This window comes from Platalea leucorodia (genome assembly GCF_965183815.1).
Source record: "Platalea leucorodia genome assembly, chromosome: Z".
Lineage (NCBI taxonomy): Eukaryota > Metazoa > Chordata > Aves > Pelecaniformes > Threskiornithidae > Platalea > Platalea leucorodia.
In genome coordinates this window covers 5,075,334-5,094,666 of record NC_138858.1, presented here as the reverse complement: position 1 = coordinate 5,094,666, position 19,333 = coordinate 5,075,334, and the positions used below count along the sequence as shown (strand labels likewise).

Here is a 19,333-nt window from a genome sequence, read left to right as displayed (position 1 = left end):
GCTAATTCTAGCCCAGCTATTTCTTGCCATACTATCCAAGAAACTGCTCCTATAGTTAAAAAGAGCACTTCAGGTAAGATGGCATATGCTGAACGTATTCTAAAATGATATTGATTATACTTTCTGTTCAGAAGTTACTCTCTTACATATAATATTTACACTGCTTACAAAGTATAAAAGATTGGTGGTGCTCCATGTTCAAAATGGAGCCTGCTCTAGAACAAAGACCAGGACAGAGAAGAATGGGGCAGGACCACCACACTTCCCTAACAGGCACCCTTTCAAAGGGAACTCAGACTTGAATGTCTCTTAAGCACACCAGAAAAGCCACCTGTTTCTGGTGAGAGATCTCACACCTCCCGAAGCATTTAGCAGGCTCCACAAATAAATCAAAATAACAGAATGAACGTACCCATGATCTCAGTCAACACTGGCATTCATGACACTATAAAGCAAAGTCATGTAGCCTAAACTCACCTCTTCTGTGAAGAAGGAACCTGACCATCTTATTTTTGCCAATGGCTCAAAGTAGTAGAACTTTCAATCTTATATTTAGTTGGGGAAGGAACTGCAGGTCTTCATGAGCAAAGAGGAGTATTTAAGCGTGGAGCAGCTGGAGACAGATGAAGAAATTACCAGTGGCTGTCCCTTATACCTGACTCATTCCCATGTTCATTGTGGGCTGAGGTCCCACAGGGCTTGTACTCTGTTCCTCTCTCGTCCCAGCCCAACCCGCTTTGGATGTAGTAGATATCCAGGGTAGAGTGGACTCTGCATCACCACAAATCCTCACGTTTAGACGAATTATCTGCCTAGGTGTGACGTTACAGCTCAGACAGAAGCTTTGGGCTTTTCGTACTCTGATTAGCTCAAGCCCAATTCAGCTAGACATTGACAGGACTTTCTCTGGAAATTGAAAGAATATAAATCCCTCCTTTAACTATGGTGCAACAGCTAATGAATCACACAGTTATTCATAAACACCTTTTCCTCACTCCATCTTCCTCTATAGCCAGTGAATCTCATTGTGATTGGAGCAGGAATAAGTATCCATAGCTGTTTGACCAGGCACAAAATTACCCTAATGCTGGCATGGATGACTATGTTTGGACGCATGCCAGCTAAGGCAGTGTTTTCATTTTCATAGGCTGTGGCCCTCAGATTGCCCACTGACTCTGTTTTGTCTTCTCATTTTGTCCTCTCATCACTTCAACTTGCTATTTTTTGCAAGCAGATTTCTCCTGCATCAGTTGAGGTCCACAGTGATAACCATTGGCTGAAAATTGCATAGCCCCTGAAAAAGCTGTATGTGCTATGGTGACAAAGGCCCTCATCCAGAACCCATTGAAGTCAAGAGAAAAACTTATAATTTATTTCAGTGGGGTTTGCATCTAGCTCGTGAGGATTTGATTTGTAAGGCCATTGATCTGTTGCCTTTCATGAGCCCTAATTTTACCAATGTATTTTTCAATGCAGTTCAGCTATTGCTTGCATAATTTCAAATCTGCCAAGTCAGATGGATGTGCTGCACATCATGGTCCATAAAAAAGAAAGGTCAGCTATTAATTGGCTTCAGTTTAAGCTTAGTGACTTCAGAAAAGTCCCTTTCACAGCCACAACATTTAATTTATGGATAGATATATTTGGATCTATTTATTTCAAGAACAAAATTCTCTGGTTTGCAGCCATTGATTTTATAAAAGAGATAATAAAAACGTAATGAGTATGGAGATGCAAAGTGGAAATGACACGGAGAAAGTAATAATCATTAAAATAAAAATATAAACAAGTCTATAAACCAAACCCTCAAGACATTTGCCATGTGTAATGTAACTTTTATACCTCTTACTTCATAATGCATAACTTTCAAAGAAAATTAATTTAATTCTTTTGCTAACCTTACCCAACCCCAATCAAGTAATAGGTAGGTAGCAAGAAAAACAATTATATGCACACACAGTAAGCTTTCATTTAGTTCAAGTGGTGATTCAAGTATTTTGATAGCATAATAAAGACCTGAAACCCATTTTACCAACAGCAACACTGAAATCCCAAAAACTCTGTTTTTTATGTGAGACTACTTAGATACCTAAACCCACTTAAGTTTCTAAAACAGGGCTTTTGTGGGATACTTATCTGTGCTGGTCTCTCTAAATTTCATCAGGTACTTTAGCCATGATTCAGAAATAAGCTATAAATATAGAAGCAGTCTTGCAGGAAGGACAGAACTTATGGCCAAAAGTATGCTGCCAGACCAATATCTGGTAACAATGGACAAAAGGACCTCTGGGACCCAGTCTGAGTGACCAGAGAGGAAAGGAGTGACCCTCATCAGCCCACACCAGGTAGGACCACCCACAGCAGAGGATTTAGCCATGGCAGCTCATACTGTGAGTCCAACCTGACAGCTCAATGTGATGATGCATCAGAGCTCAGCCTGTGTTGGGATGTCCAATGGGCACTGCGCCATCTGCATGATGCCAGGCAGAAGATGCCTCCTGGGGAGCTACAAGTGGGTTTCCAGGACAGAAGCAAAGGGTTGAAAAGCTCTTTAATCCCTCACCTCACTCCCTGAGGTCCTGTCCTGAGCTCCCGGCAGTGTGATTGCTACTTCACTGCAGAAGGAAGGACTGAATCACAGAAATATTGAATTGGGTAGGTTGAAATTGGGACATTTGGTCCTTATGTTTACCCAGAGATGTATGGCTTGATTTTCCCTGTTGTGAAGCCTTCCTGCCTCCTGCTGCCTTCAACAGACCTCAGACTGCACACACAGATTAGAAAATCACACTGACTCTTAAGGTTTGTGATTACAGATATTTCCATAATCACAGGCAAATGTGTCAGCCTTAAATGGTCCTAATCTCAGGTTCCCCACCTGTAAAAGAGAAAACAAGGCACTTCACACACTTTTCCAAGGCTAGGACAGGGCTATTTCTAGAGCTGACTGGGGCCTCAGGCAGTTGAAGAAGAACCACAGTCAGAAAGTCCAGAGATAAAAGGTACATGCTGCAGAAAATATTATTAAGTGACTGTCAGAAGCAGGGAAAGTTGCTCTGTGCTAATAAATCCCTGAAGGTTTTGCTGCCCCTGGGTTCAGTGACATGGCTGAGATATCCGTAGTCATATAAAGACTGCAATTCTGTAAGCAGCTTTGTTGATTGCCAAAGGCAAGAACAACAAACAAATCATTACCATGATTCATATCAATTAGTTTTTAAAACTTATGAAAAGCCAAAAGCTTCAGCTCAGTAGGTGGCCTGTTCCAGTGGCTGAGCCACAGAGGATGGCAGAGCAATCTATGTGTCCTGACTTCACCGGGGCTTGAACAGGGATGTATCATCTTTAAGTCACAAGGAGACTTGGGAACTTTGGAGAGATCCTGAGCTTCAACCAACCCTGTGAGTACCGGAGTCCTCAGGCACCCATATTTCTGCAAGAAAATATGAACTTAATGCAGGTGTGATAACATCATTCTTCCCTCTGTCTCCCTCATTTTCAGCTGTTAACAAACAAGGCGTTCTTCCATCTTAGGCTGGAAAGACACATGGGAGAAGTATTTTCTGAGCAGGTCTCATCCCAGGGTAACAGCAGCCAGGAGCCAGCTGCCCGCAGAGCTGGTGCAGCTCGTCCAGCTGCAGCTCATTGCTTGTGCCCCAGGACGGGATTCAGGGAGAGGCAGTTGCCAGGTTGGATGAATATTTTGGCAGGCTGAATGCAACCCACAGGATGAACATTTCTGGCTGAGCCGGACTCTCACTTGGCCTCTGCCTTGTGCATGTCCATTCTGCAACAAGTCAAAGGTCTTTTGCCCGAAGTCATGACCTGGGTGCATGTCTCAGGACAGTAAGCTCCAGCATGAGTCAAGGTACTTAGAAGGCAGGAACAGCAATACCCAAGGACCCCTCACATCAGCCTGTGTATCTGGCTATAAATGACTGCTGAACTTCAAAACTAATTCCCTTTTCCAGATTCTCAGCTTCTTAAGCATTTACAACTTAAAATACTTATCTCTCCCATTACCTCAACCAACTTGTTGATATGTCAAATGAGGAACATGCTGCCAAATTGGCTGCAAATGTTTCTTCTCCTTCCCCTACCATGTCCAAAACATACAGATTACACCATCCTGAACTCACATAAACTCCCAACTGTGTTTATTTCAGAGCTGTAAAGCTGATTTGACTGTTCAAATTGATGCAAGGAAATAGAAACAAATCACTTTACAGCCTCCAAGTTGGCTTCTGCTGCCCAAACATCTTTCTTTGTGCCTCAGGCCTCAACGATTCTCTACCAAACAGGTCTGAGCACAAGCCATGCAGATGAGTCAATTCTCACACATGTCTTTTAGGCCTTTTCATCCTCAGATTTTTTTTTTCTCCTTTTAATTTCCAAATACCTGGTTTTCTTTAATCATTCACATACTTACTAAGGACCTTGCCAATGTCCAGTTAAACCAAATGATGTCTTCTTGAATGGTACTGGGTCAGGCCATCCAGAGAGCTATCTTACAACTTTTTCCTCTAGTATAATATATAATGAGAACTGTGTGAATAACTGATTTTTTGTTTTAATGACTGAACTGAAAAACTAAGAAAAAAAATTAGTATTGGATGAGTCTTAAACTGTTTCATTTTTCTCAAAGGAATGAAAACAAGCATGAAAAAACAATAAATGTTTTATTGCAGTATTTTTCTCCTTTGAAAAATTATCACTGAATTTAGCTAAACTAGGCTGTAAAACATCCAGATTGTAACTCTTTGATTTTCCCTCCCTGCATTTGATCTCTTTTATTTTCTTCTGACAAAGTACTCTGCTAAATACAGCTGTTATTGCTAGATGTGGAGTGACCTGAAACTGCTTTTTTAGCAATAAAATGCATCTTTCTCTCAAAAATAATTCTATATTCAGAGACAGTGAAAGAGAGAGACATCTAACCCCTTCCTCTCATAGCACAAAACTAAGTGATACGTTACTCTTTCACAAATTTTTCTGGCCCAGATGCTCTAAAATCTTTACTAAAATCTCTCTGGTAGTTTCTGAGGTAGGTTCTGCTTTATCATCCCTAACGGCAAAAGGGAAAGGGATGGGGATGGGAACTCTCAGCACCCTGCCTGGAAAGCAGTATTTATTCATGATGAGGCATGGGGATCAGCCATGGGATTTTGCTTATATTGTAGACATGGAAAACATAGACAACAGTCCAGAGATGACATATCTGATGTCAAGGGCAACATTATTTATAGTGTGTTTCTTTCATTGACTGTGTCACCATAGCATTTCAGCTCTTCCTAGAAACACAGGAAATCCCAGAGCAAGCTGTGGAGAGGTATTTTGGTCTGTAACAAGGACCCCTGGGTGCACCCTGACCCCAGGTCTAGCCCTGACTTTGGCTCCAGATGAGGCATTCAGACTAAGGGATTCAAAAGAAGTGGAAGCAGCCCTCGGCTCTTCTTTTTGCAGCTGGCAAACTTCAGCCAAACCACTGGTTTTCCAACTCAGCTTCTTATGACCCTCCAAACTAATCCCAGCCTTTGCACTGGCCTCAGTAGAACTGGCAAGTTTATATTATAAACCTCTTTGTGCATGTTTTAGTCTCATAAACCCTATATTACTCGAGCACTGGCCATGCAGAAGGTACTCAAGGCCACACTAGCCTAAGAATATGGTGTTTAAACAAGCTGACACTAGTTAGATGCTTCTTTCACGTAACTGGAAGCTTTCATTGAAACAAAATGTTGCATTTTGAGCATTACAGTAGAACCTAGCGTTAAATCTAACCTTGGCTATAGATAAGGCATATACTTCTGTGTGAAAATTCACTGTGAGTAAAACAAGCTGATGCAAACTCTATATTTTCCTTCACCATTGTGCCAAAGTTCAGCTATAAGCTTGGGTCTGCAATGCGTCTCTCAAATCCTGTAAAAGTAACAAACAATAATATAGAGAATGAGAAAGGCATAAAGCACCACAAGAAACTTGAGCTTAAGGTATTCTAGTAAAGTGATACCAATATTCTCCATCACAGAAGTTGCAAATTTGAAAATAACTGTAGCTCTGTAGTCACCAGTTTCATAGAGGCTATCCCTAGTCTAAGCCCAGTCTCTGCCAGTAATACATATCAAGCAAAAATTCAAAATAAGGCAACCAAATCAACAGAGAGCAACACACAGCTTTCCTCCACAGGATCAACAAAATTCAATCCTAACCTTCATTCTGCAGTAATTCTTTTCATGATCTTAACCCTACCTGAACACTAGCTTCTTACATGTGGATACTGTTAACCAAAAATTAGGAATATAGCATTTTTTTTTTTTAAATATACAAACCGTGAACATATCTGGCCTGAACAAATTTTAAAATTCCAATACTTTTCAAATTTTAAAAAAAACTTTAATAAATAAATTTATATTTTAAATTCCCAAGACCTGCCTGTGTGTTCTTCCAAATCACTTCTGCACCTGCAACTAACCTTAAAACTCAGGCAATGCACACTGCTCAGCCTAAAGGTGAGCCCCAAACTGGCTCACCCACCCAGCTGTGAGAGTGAACCCACTGTTATTCACATGCAGGGGACGAAGTTGGGGATACATAACACAGAGAGACCAATACCATATTTCCACCTCTTTCCACTTGAATAACTAAGTGTGAATTGTAGAAACTGGCTATGACTTTGGCTCCACTTCCCTGTTTCACATATCCTAACCCTAATCTGGTCCCTAACTCCCCCTCCCTCCTTCTCTTTCATCTGGATGAGTCGAACATTGACCTAATCCTGGCTCTCCAACCTTTCTTCTCTGGAAGCCCCACCTGAACACATCTCCAGCCCTTGGCTGGGCCATTTACGACACTCACACTTGCAAATGAAACACAGAAGGAGGTCTGGCAAAATGTTCTTACTTCTTTCTCTCCCTTCCCTTTCCTCACAAGCATCAATGTTTGAGCTAAAATACATCCCTGCACAAACTTTAGTCTCATTTGTCCACGGTACTATGGTCACTAACCTCACTCCCAATATTAGCTATGGACTAGGCATCCACTGGCCCCAGCTCCCACCATAGCCAAGACAAACTGGTAAAAAATGCCCTTTGCATGAAAAAATAGATCAATAAACTGTGATGTGTTGTGTTGAATTTCACAAATCTTAACTCTGGCCCTGTTTCTAAATCCATAACTTAAGTCTCTGGAAAACAAAAGGCAGACTCTGCTTTTGGTTAAAGTCCTCTACCAGGAGTCTGTTTGGCACCCAGAGATAACATCATCTGCATCCATGGGGAGGGATGAACCTCAGACAACACTTGACACAGCCCATGGGGGTCTCAGCGTGAGCCAACGTCTCCATTGTCCACCCATCACACAGGGCACACGTACATCAAGGTGCCCAGAGCAGGTCACCTGGGAAAGGTCATCTACCTAAGACTTTAGATATGACCGACCCTTAGGTATGTCTATCCAGGTCTAGGCAGTGCAGGAAGGCACAAGAACCAAGAAATCAGGCTGGGATGCAGCTGTCAGAGAAACGGAGATGAAGGTTATAGGAAAGGAAACAAGTCCCAATGTGAACAAGTCCAGCACAGCTCCAGCTTGCATTAGGGCAAGCTCGATGGTGGGCCTTCACCGAAGATACAGGAGGTCTGCTGAGCTGTGCAACACAGCCTCCAACATGCAAGTGTCCTAGGGATCCCCCCTAAAATGAATTCTGCCCAACCTACAAGCACGCCAGGAAAATAAGCAATTGCATACTTGTACTTTCGCCTTCCAGTGTTAGGGATGGGAAGTTATCTCATTACCTCACAGTGCCTTTCAGAGGAGGCCCTCACAAAATATCTTCTTACCTGTCCAGGGAACAATTTCCCTGGCATTTCTTCTGTGAAAATTTCCTTTGCCCCCTCCGCAAATTCCACATTTAATAGCTTTGTCAGAGCAGTCAGGGTTCTTGGACCACGTGCCCCCACTCAGAATTAGGATTAAACTAATTTGTGCATATCATCTGATCCTCTTAGTCCTCAAATTTAATGTAAAAACTTTTTTTAATTTCTGATAAATAACACCTGCCTCTAATTAGAAGCATTATTTAATCAGTTTTCACCTGCTTTCAACCTTATCAGATTCTTGTCACAACCCTGTGTGTGACTTGAGCATCCTGCTCGAACACAAACATATTGGCCACGAAAATGTGCCAAAGATGTCTTCTGATGGCAGGAAGTATTTAATGTTTCAGTTACATGATATTATAGTTTTCACAGCACAGTAACAAAGCACCAGGGGGAAAAAAGTAGCCACAAAACAAAGAACTTCACAGAAATCTCAGGAGGCAGTGATTTTCTCCTGAAAATCTCTAGTGCTACTCAACTTCTAGTGTTCCAGTTTTACATTTTAAAACCACACTTTGTTTCATCTGTACTTGATATTGCATATATATTATATTGTCATTTTTAAAGATTAAAGCAACACTAATATTTTGAAAGATCTACATTTAAAAAATAATAACCATTTTAAATTCTTGTTGTTAGAGATTTTTGTAAAGGAGGGGGGTTGTTCTACGCACCCTTTCAAAATGTCTAAATCCTCCACAAAATAGCATTCCTGTCTTTCATGAAGCTCTTAGGCTATAAATAGATACACTTTGTAATGTAGATGTAGCGTATAGGTGTAGTCACCAGTGGAAGGTGGTACAGACCTGCCCTGGGACTTGCACTGGTTCAGTAGCATGCAGAAACCACGCTCACTCCTGTAGTAAACCAGCCCCCACTTGCAAACAGTGCCAGAAACAGCCTTTATATGTACAACAGCACAAATCCAGAGCAGCTCCACTGAGGCTGGTGGATATGACCCTTCTCTCGCTTATATTAGTGTTATTCTATTAACTACAGAGGAATAAAACCTGAGATGAAAACCAGACTCCATCAAGTAAACTCTGGGCTTGAGCTGCTGCAAGAAAAGGAAGCCTGGGCCATGGAGCGGTGCCAGGATCTGCCAGGAGTCTTGGCAGCTGCAAAGTTGTTATCAGCAGCTCTCACTCTTCTCCACTTCTTCCATCTTAGGGTCTGATGAAAAGGTCATTAACATTAGGGGAACCCCTCCATTGCATTTCCAAAAGATGTAAGGCCATTTCTCCAGTGCACAAATGCCATTCATCTGGCACACGAGCAGTGAGATTGCTACTTGGGTGTGGATACAAAACCCCTGTATCCTGCAATGTGCTCTACTTTCACGTTTTATTCTAGTCAGTAAGTCCCAGTGCAGTTAGCAACTCGGGAATTTTGGCCTGTCATCTGTAATCTTTGAAGTGCAAACTTCAGGCTCATGCAGAACAGAAAGCAGAAGTGATGTCTGTATTTGCAGGTGAGCAAAGCTGCAGACTTCAAAGGTTCAGTATTAGTCTGTGAAGCTTCTTAAAGATTGTCATCTGAGTTTCTCAAAAGCTGGCTGAAAATGCATCTGCACATCCAGATAAACGTGTTCTTTGATCTGAGTGATAAAAACAACTGTTTTTCTACATGTAAACTCCTTTTTTGTAAATGTTTATGAACTGTGGGAAATTATGTCTCTGCCAGAATTTAAAATAAAGTGATTCAATGGGTTTGCTTTACATTTACCATTCATTATGCTCAATAACATTGCAGGAATCCCAACGGAGTTTTCAAGGAAGGTTCATGGTGTTGTAGTTACCAGGGAAACACATGATAAATTGTTGCTATCTAAAAAAGAAAATCCCCATTAACTTTCTATTAAAGAGCAAGTGATGTGAACTATATGAAGAAATGCCTTTACATTTACCCTATTAAGATGCTGCATGTTTTGTTTCAAGATTTAACCAAATATTGGCCAAGCTCTGACATTTTTATTCATTGTGAACAGCACCTAGCACTTTACAGTCTGTGGTTTACCAAGCATTGTTAAAGACAGTCCAGTATTCAGCTGGGTCAGACCCAGGAACAGCAGACACCGTGTGATCATTACTGCAGTTAAAATATTTACAGGCAAAGCTTTGCTAGAGAGAGATTTGATTCTTCCATCCTAAGCTAGCAAAACCACCAGTGTATTTAACACCAAAATGAAGGGTGTTTGCCAACCCCCATGGCTTGTACAAGATATTCAATCCCAGTAAAAGGGTTTACAGATTGAGCAACCAACTAACTCTGCGTGGTATAGACAAGGTTTCTCAGCATATGGCTACGTTAGTTTTTTTGGACTTGGAGCACAATTGTGAGTACACAAGTGTCGCAAGTCACAGATCACCTTGGCCCTACAGATCAGTGGTAGAGACATGGATGCTCCAGCCTTACCTTGCCCTTGGTGCTCCAGGGAGTGAGAACACCGCATGACATCACCTAAGCAGCCACACCGATACTAGAAAACTTCCTTGATCAAGCCCTCTTTGACCTCTTGCAGATCAGGTGGGCAATTTAAGAAGTAATCATCACCCTCAACCACCACCTCTCAAAGGGACCTGATGTCCCCACTGTCTTTTGGTCAGTCTCCAGCCTTTGACACTGACCACAAGAGCAGCTCTAACCGTACTGCAACACAAATAGGCTGCCTAAAAGCACCTTCAGCAAAAACTAAATTAAATCTGGCTTCTTCCACACTAGAATGTCCTAAAAGCACGTTTCCTTCCCTGTCCTCTCCTTCACACCCATCAGTTACGGTATCTCGGCCGAGCAGAAGATATCTTCCAACAAAGAACAGTAATTTCCCCAGCTGCTTCAACCTGATTCACATTTGTCTGCCCATGTCTGTCACACTCAAGCCTTACAAAGTCCCTGAATCACTACAGTGAGTAAAAAGGATTATTCACATTTAAGAGGTCACCCTTGAATTGATGAGAGACATTCAGTAGCTGACTTCCCCAAGTTTCCACTGTGAAGTAACAAGACAGCAGAGACATTGTCCGGTTTCTTGCTGTATTATTCCCACCTTGCTTCTCCCTGGATTAAGGAAGACATTAATTTCATTTGAGATCATGTTAGGGCATCTAAGCTTTGTACCACAGGAGAGGATCTTTAGAAATATTTCTGGCAAATGGAGACAGCATTATGGGTCAGATGAATATAGAAATTAATTTTTGCCTCCTGATGAGACAGAGTAATGAATGGCGCTCAAAGTGAAGACATGCAGCTCACGGTCAATGTGAAGGAGAAAGAGGGTCATATCAAAGTGAAAGTTGGGAAGATGATACTACAGGGCAGGAATGACAGATGCTTTGCTAAAGGAGAAATGATATGATGAGAGTTTAGGTGAGAGTTTTGGCTTCTTGGGTTAATAAGAAAATCAGGTTTCACAAGGCATCACACAGAAAGAATCTGCAAGATTTAGACACAGCCTGGATGTGAGGCTCTAGACAGAACTGAAAGAGCAATGAGAGCTGCAGGCAGGGTAGAGGTGATGACAGAGAGCAAGAGGAAAGACGGTGGGAAAGGGAAGACACAGTGAGCCCAGGAGCACTACTGGCAGGGCTTTTCCTTGGCACATCCACGGGCCCATTCCTGCTCCAGGTCAGACAGGGTGGCCATCTGAAAATGTCTGACACCTCCCCTGTCCCTTCTCTTGTAAGAAAAGGCTGGTCCTACTGATGGTCACATCTATAAGGCCATAACAGTCTAGGGGAGGGAGGGAAACTGGGTTCTCTCTGAAGGCAGGGCACAGGTCCCACCTCCCTTCTCAGCTCCCAGGTCACTTTGCTGGTTCTTTTGAACACCCAGCACTCGGTGTATTGTAATAGAGATGAGGAACTACTTCAGTCAGACATTTGGCATCATGCAGCTTCACACTGTGCATTCAGCCTTAGCTTTATATCAGTATCACCAAGATGTAAAATGATGGAATGAAAGCCTCACTTTAGTCAGCTGTACTAAAAAGTTGGGTTCTTTTCTTTTTCCTCTCCTTATTTTTACTTTTACTGGTCTATTTCTTAACTCCATTCCTAAACCAAGCAAATCTTTTTTGTTTTCATTTGCAAAGGATTAAAAAAAAAAAAAAAAAAAAAGTGAGAGAGAGACAGAGATACACAAAGCCAAAAAGAAACAGAGAAACGGAGAATCCAAGTGGAGAGGTATGTGTTATTGGACAAGTGTTTAATTTATGGAACTTGGCCGGCAGAACAAGAGTTTGAATTGTACTTCAATAAGTGGAGCTCTTAGAATAAATATGGCTTGTAAAGTTGTTTTACAGTCTGCTTTGCCGAGCAGCCAGCACCTCATGGAAACCTTTGAAAAACATTCTGTTTAGAAGCAATGGTTTTTATATTTCATATTTTCTCTATTTGTTTTCCCCTCTGGTTTTATAACTGAAACCATATGCAGGAAAACAGGATTTTTGTGTCTTAAAATATCTACCTGGTCTGACTACTTTTATTATTAAAAAAACAGCATTTTGAAAATTCTTCATGTATTAGGCACTTGGTTCAAACATTAACATGTCCTTGTTTGATACCCTGGTCAGCTACAGATTTCCCAAATGACCTTGAAATTGTCACTTAGCTAAGATTCATCACCCCTCTCCCTACGTATATGCGATGCAGCTGTGTGCATCTGAGCTGTCTGGCTTTCCCATTATAGACACAAAATGCAACAGAGTTTAGGACATGATTCATCTATGTAGGATGGGAGGGGATGAATCATGTTCTAGATCCATATATTGACCAGCTCTTCACTGGAAGTCAAGGCAAGCTGCTCAGATACAGACACTTAAACTGGAGATACCCACAGTTAGCCACATAAACCCCATCTTAGCCTCTCTGTGCCACTAAAGGGATGAGACAGACGTCTTGGGAAGGAGATCCATCCCATCCCAAGAACAATGTCTGACCACCTGGGTGAACTGCCCAGAGATTATATCAATCGGTCTATGTTGACCACAGAGAGCGCCAAAACTATGGCTAAAGGGAGTCAAGAGGAATCCCTCTCTACAAACATCATTCAGGAGACCCATGGTAAGGAAGGCAAATTCTCTTTCTCCACAGTTACACCCCCACACACACATATGTATATACATACAATTCATATACAAATGGTATCAGCACAACTTCTACACAAGACACTAGGACAAAACTGCAATGGAGGGAAACAAAGAAGCTGTAAAGAAAAGTATCGCCTTGGAGCAAAGCAAAGTATTGCATTACATACTACACAGAATGGGAAAGGAAGATGCAGAAAGGCTCCAAGACCACATAGTAAAAGCCAAGTATCTAAATAAGGATGTAAGAGTCATATTTAGCCCCATAAGTTAAACTATTCTGATTACTAACTATTGTGCAGTAGTTGTATTTGTACAGATATGACAGAGCTGCTCTGGAACGTGGTTTCATTTAATGCCTGTGATAGGAAACAAGTTTACTTGAGCAGTTTTTTCCTTTTGGGCGGATTTTTTTTTTTTTTTTTTTCACTTTAAAGGTCTGTGGCTAAGTGTTTCATACCTGCTCTCTGCAATTGTGTTGCATTCAACCTCAGTAACTGTTCTGAAATGCTCTGCTTTCTTCATTTGTTTTCAGTGTTGATCCTTGGTAGAAGTTTTCTTGGTAAAGTCATTATGACTCAGCGAAGCATTCTGTCACCATCCCAAAGTTTTGCCCTCTAGCTGTTCACTGTATTTCTTTTCTATTTCTTTATGGTTTCTTATGAGAGCAATGTGCTTTTACAAACCGTTTCTTTTCAAGGCCCTTGTGAGGCCACATCCCTTGAAGTCAATGCTTTTCTGATCACCTCTATGCTTTAGCATAGAAGAGGAAAGAGCAATTGCACAGGCTTGGCTTCAGGTATCTTAGCATAAGGCTAAGCTCCCTACACAAACAGCAGCCTTGTAGAAAAGTTGGCTCAAGTGTTACGCGTCACCCATCACCCTGGTCATGCACCATCCTACTGTTCACAGCCCAATTGTACTGCGGGTTTTTTTTTCATGGGGCCACCAGATCACTGCAGGCTGTGTGAGGGTGCTATGCTGTGAACATTTTCTCTAGTAGCATAAGCAAAAAAGAAACCCAGTTACTCTGGAAGGCTTAAAAATACAGGGTTTTGTGCTATCAGTATCCTGCACCGCAAAAGCATGCTACAACAGCTGTCTGTTTGGGAGTGAGCAGGCTCAGGTAGGTCTAGAGATGAGCCTAACCACCAGGCATTACCCTGCAGTCTGATAAATGTTCGTAAGAAGCAGGACAGCTCATTACCACACTGATGAATCAGTGCTTGCTGACAAAAGGCCCTTTTTTCAAGGAATTCCCCATCAGCCCTAGGTGTGCCATAAGTGATTCAGGCTCTCATTAGCCCTAATTAGCTAATTGTTCAAATGATTTCTCTATTATTCGTGGAGCCTGTACCACTGAGCACAAGCCTATCGACCGACAGGTGCTTGCTGCAAAGAAATTATGTTTTTCCAGGGTGATGCTCCTGCAGGGATCACTGTGCCCATCACAGCCCTCCAGGATCTTCTCTAGCTGTTGCAGCCCCCTGGGCTCCTCTGCTATAAAGCCCCACAGTCCACTGCTGTGGCAGTGTCCTGGTTTCAGCTGGGATAGAGTTAATTTTCTTCTTAGTAGCTGGTAGAGTGCTGTGTTTTGGATTTAGGATGAGAATAATGTTGATAAGACACTGATGTTTTGGTTCTTGCTGAGTAGAGTTTACACTAGTCAAGGACTTTTTAGCTTCTTGTGCTCTGCCAGGTGCATAAGAAGCTGGGAGGGAGCACAGCCAGGACAGCTGACCCAGACTGGCCAAAGGGCTATTCCATACCATGTGACATCATGCTCAGCATATAAGCTGGGGGAAGAAGAAGGAAGGGGGGGACGTTTGGAGTGATGGCGTTTGTCTTCCGAAGTAACCGTTATGCGTGATGGAGTCCTGCTTTCCTGGGGATGGCTGAACACCTGCCTGCCGCTGGGAAGTAGGGAATGAATTCCTTGCTTTGCTTTGTTTTGCTTGTGCGTGCGGCTTTTGCTTTACCCATTAAACTGTCTTCATCTCAACCCATGAGTTTTCTCACTTTTACTCTTCCGATTCTCTCCCCCATCCCACCGGGGGGGAGTGAGCGAGCAGCTGCGTGGTGCTTAGTTGCTGGCTGGGGTTAAACCACGACAGGCAGTATAGAGAATTTCAGCATCTCCATATCTCTTTTTTGCACTACTCCTTTCCCTCCAAAATGGGTAATTTTTCAGCTGTCTCCTCCAGTCATGTCCCAAGTTGCCTTCCCATCTGAAGTGGGTGACTGTGCCACTTTCCAAGCAGAAATTTAGTTCCCTTCTGATTCGCAGGGAGAGAGCAAACAGGAATCATAGGAAGAGACTAAATTTTTTCTTGGCTCCAGAGCTTTGTTGCCCTTCTTGATGCAGATTACAGGCCTGTTACAGATGGCTCGGTGATTTAAAGCACTAGCCTGGGACTCCAGGTCCCACTTCCATAAACTTCAAGGTTGACCTTGGCAAAATCTCTTACACTGGAATTTCTCTTGCCTGAAAATAGCCCTCTAAAAGCTCAGCAACCAGGCTCCCTTTGCAGCCAGTGGAAAGAGAGAGACAGACACCTTCTTTTTTACGTCTCAGATAGGTATGTAAGAAAAGGGACAAGAATCACTCCCTGGAGATACTAGCTTCTCTCTGTATTGACTGCAAAGGGCTGTCACGTGACTGCTTTGCACTTAACCTCTAACGGTTAAATTATGTGAATAAGGACACGCTTTTTAAAAATATACATGCTCCACATCTCAATTTCAGAGGGAATTGAGCAGTGCAGTCTTGTAAATACAGGCTGTAGAAGCTCTGCAGTGATGTTTCTGCTTTGTAAAACCCAACAGTATTTTTTCCTGGTGAGGTTTAAAATGAGCGTGAGATTTTTCAGATGCTATGAAGACATAGCCACCACCACTCAGCATTTATTCTCCCTGTTGGTAACAGCCGTACTCGGTTGCTGCTGGTGGATATTGTTCACAGCAAAGGGGCCATTAACCTTTCTTTACTGATGCATCCCAAGACTTCAAGATCCTAAGAGATGCTCCAGTCTCCTTTATGTGGATCCACTGCAGCTGTCTGAGCCCACCTCAACTCTTGAAGCTCTTTGGAGAAGCCTTCTGGGAATAACATGAGGAAACAAACAAAACAGGCAACATTGAATATCTCTGATATCAGACACACTTGCTAAATATGAATATTGAGCTCTGGAGGGAAAGCCATCTCTATGACAGCCAGGTGTTAACCTGGCATTGCTCTGGAGTCTCTTCTCTATTTATGCTGTTGACCCCAGACCCTGCGTCCCTCCCAAAAAACATTGGGTGTTTGACTGGAGCACTGAGGTTGAGCTATCAAAGAGAAGTACAGGAATTTTTGGAGGGCAGTTCTGAGCTGAGATGGGTTGACTTCCATCTGAAGGTGCCCAAAGCTACACTGACTACCAGGAAGCATAGGGCAATGACACCTCTTACACAGCCAAGTGTTTATGGGATGAATTCAGTGACAAATACCCAGTTTTTCAGTACGACCTGGCATCTTCCTGCCTCAGAAGGATACAAATTCACAATAACTGACCATAGGAAATTCCTTCAGCCTAGCGGACACATAGAAGGAGAAAGGGGACTCCTGCTCAGTGTTTCCTACATCAATGTCCGCCTGGCTAGCCACAAGGAACTAGCCAAAAATGACAGTCACAAAGGCTGCCTTAACTGAAACCAGGGATTGGACTCAGCTTCTGGCCAGAATCAGCTTACAGATAGCAAAAAAAGGGGGCGGGGGGGGGGGGCAGGGAAGGCAGGGATGACATATGGGACGGATGGACAGGGCACAGCAGGGGACAGATGGACACAACAGACCCACACCCTCCCTCTTTTTTTGCTCCTTGCTTATTCCTTCACTGAGTGCAGCTGGACAGAACCTGTGAACCTCCTCGCTCATGACCCCATGAGATGCTCATGAGCAAGGTTTTGGGGGTGTCTACTCCTTGCACAACCGCATTTGTTGCTTTAGACCACGCAATACCTTTTATAATCCTCCTCCCCCTTAGGATCAAGCAAACTGAGTGCTGGTTAGGTTTAGTTTTTACAGTTACACATAACAACATCACTTGCCCGTACATCCAGCCCCAGGTTGATGCTTGTGCACGAAGGCCATCACAAAGACTCTTGCTGCGGTAGGGACGAGCTGCCGGCAGAGAGAGCCAAAGCACTAGACAGCAAACTGTGCAGTGCATTTGCAGGGCTGCATTTGGCATTGTGCTGCCAGGGGTGAAGGGAAAACATCTTTTGATGCTCAAGAACCTTCTTATTAGGGCATTCAGAGGCACAGATATTTTTACCATCTGCCTGTCAGTGTTCTTCTCTGCAAAACAGCCTTCCCTCCAGCTAGGAATCCCTTCCCAGCCTGTCCTTCTGCTGCTACAGGCTTTAACACTGATAGCCAGCCTGTTTGAGCTAGCAAAAAACAGGCTCCCACCAGAAGGTGGTGCCCATATTCCATGAAACACGGGGCAAGCACTTCACAACACAGTCCACTTTTGGCCAACACCTAGAAATCTAGCCACACTTCTCCAAAATCATTAGAGCAAAACCACAGACCAGCCGATGTCAGACTCCATCAGAAAGCAGGGTGACATTTTTGCAGATGTAACCCGCAATGTAGCTCACTAGCGTGCAGTGCAGTGTATTTTCTCTTAAGGGTTTATATCTTAATGGACTTTTTAACGAACAGAGCCCTGCAACTGTAATAAGGAGTTTATTATATCCATAATCCTGCCTGGATATTCACCTGTTAACTAAAGAGCACACAGCCCTGAACCAAGATGATTATCTTTGTCTAAAGCCATACATGGATGCTGATTTCTGTGCAATATTTTGATGCTAATCCAGTTTGCTCTTGATAGTCTATGAAAGGCAAATGTGGAATGAGGAGCATGGAAAGGCCATAGATTTGCTGTGATATATGAACATAGCAGCTCAAAACATCGAATAGGGTACAGGCTTCAGCCTCTCCTTCAGTATTTTCTTGTCTTCTGCTGTCCACTACTGTACTGTAAATTTGCATTGCTTCCCTCCAGCTCACTGTTAGCCAAACATCAGCAGGTTCCCTCCTTGGTAGCTGCAACAGCACGCAGGTACCACCCAGTTCCTTGGCAAAGGGTATGTCCCTTGTCTAACCAGCAGCTTGTCACATGCTGCATCAGGAGCTGGAGTGAGGGTGGGATGCTGCAGGGCACCTATGTCACGTCCCTCTTTCCCCCTGCAGCTCTGTGCCACAGCTCCATGACATCAGTGGGTCATTTCCTGGTCCTCATCCCCAACAGGAGACACCACTGCCCCGGGCAGCAGCACACACGACTCTCAGAAGTGGTTCAGGGAGGTCCCTTCTCCATTAAACATCCCATCTTTGAAAAAAGATATCACCATGGGGCTCTAAAGCACAGCAGAAAGTTGCCAGGGCACAACCCAAAAGGCTTTCTAACACATGGGCTTTGTGATTTACAGTTACCTCTTCTCACTACCCAAAAGAAATGGAGCTTGGAGAGATCGTTGTGGCTGAACATCCTGGCGAGAGGCAGCTGTACGTGGAGCAGACACCAAGAGCCCAGGACCTGCTGGGGAGATGCAGAAATCGGATCCACCAAGTTTTCGGGTATCTCACAGGAGAAATGAAAGAATATGGAGAGTGGATGAAAAGTAAGCAGAGGGATGTGTTTGGGGCTCTCTGGCTAGGAAGAGCTAACTGGGAACATCTATGTTGCCAACAGTACTTTCAGTGCTGGGGCATGAGATGAGGGGCCATTTCACCCCCTGAGGCAGAGCAGAGGCAGCGTGATCCTAGCTCACTGCAAACTTTTGTCCTTTTAACCCAGATCATTTTATTCTCAGGAAGGGGATCTCACTGCATCCTCTTGCCATTACCATGGCTGCAGGCATAATTCAGCACAGGCAAAAGATGTTTTTTTACACTTAATCAGTTATGTGTCATTAGCGTCACGTTCCTTATAGTGGTGCCCAGAATCACACATCAGAGCTGGGGATTTAGCCTTGTTTGTAAGTGTTATGGATCAGCAACCATCCCCTCATCTGCGTGTGGGCTGGCAACGGGGACTTGACTCCTGATTGTGTGGGCAAAGGCTCTTGTATTACCAGCCTTGGGGGAGCAATAAGCACTGTGGCTGTTATATTGCTATAAAATACAAAGCAAGTACTGATCTCAAAGGTTTACTGTCCAGACAGGAACAATACATGAGCAGATGGTCCATGTTAACCAGAATTATTAGGGATTTGGGGCTTTGAGAGGCTATGTAGGACTGTGGGTCCTATGTCAAGACTACGTTTGTTAGCAGTACAACTCCAACAACAGGAGAGAAATAAGAGACAGCTGTGTACAGCCAGG

The 19,333-nt window shown here is 43.2% G+C and overlaps 1 protein-coding gene across 1 annotated transcript in view; it reads left to right on the top strand.

Moving 5' to 3' along the window:
* Positions 1–18,464: 18,464 nt before the first annotated feature.
* Positions 18,465–19,333, top strand: part of SLC14A2 (solute carrier family 14 member 2) — a gene marked incomplete at both ends in the record, with an annotated part of 58,638 nt that continues 57,769 nt past the window's right edge. The window contains one exon of the mRNA XM_082335372.1: positions 18,465–18,630. Coding sequence (XP_082191498.1) covers positions 18,465–18,630 — 166 coding nt within the window. The remainder of the gene's footprint in view (positions 18,631–19,333) is intronic.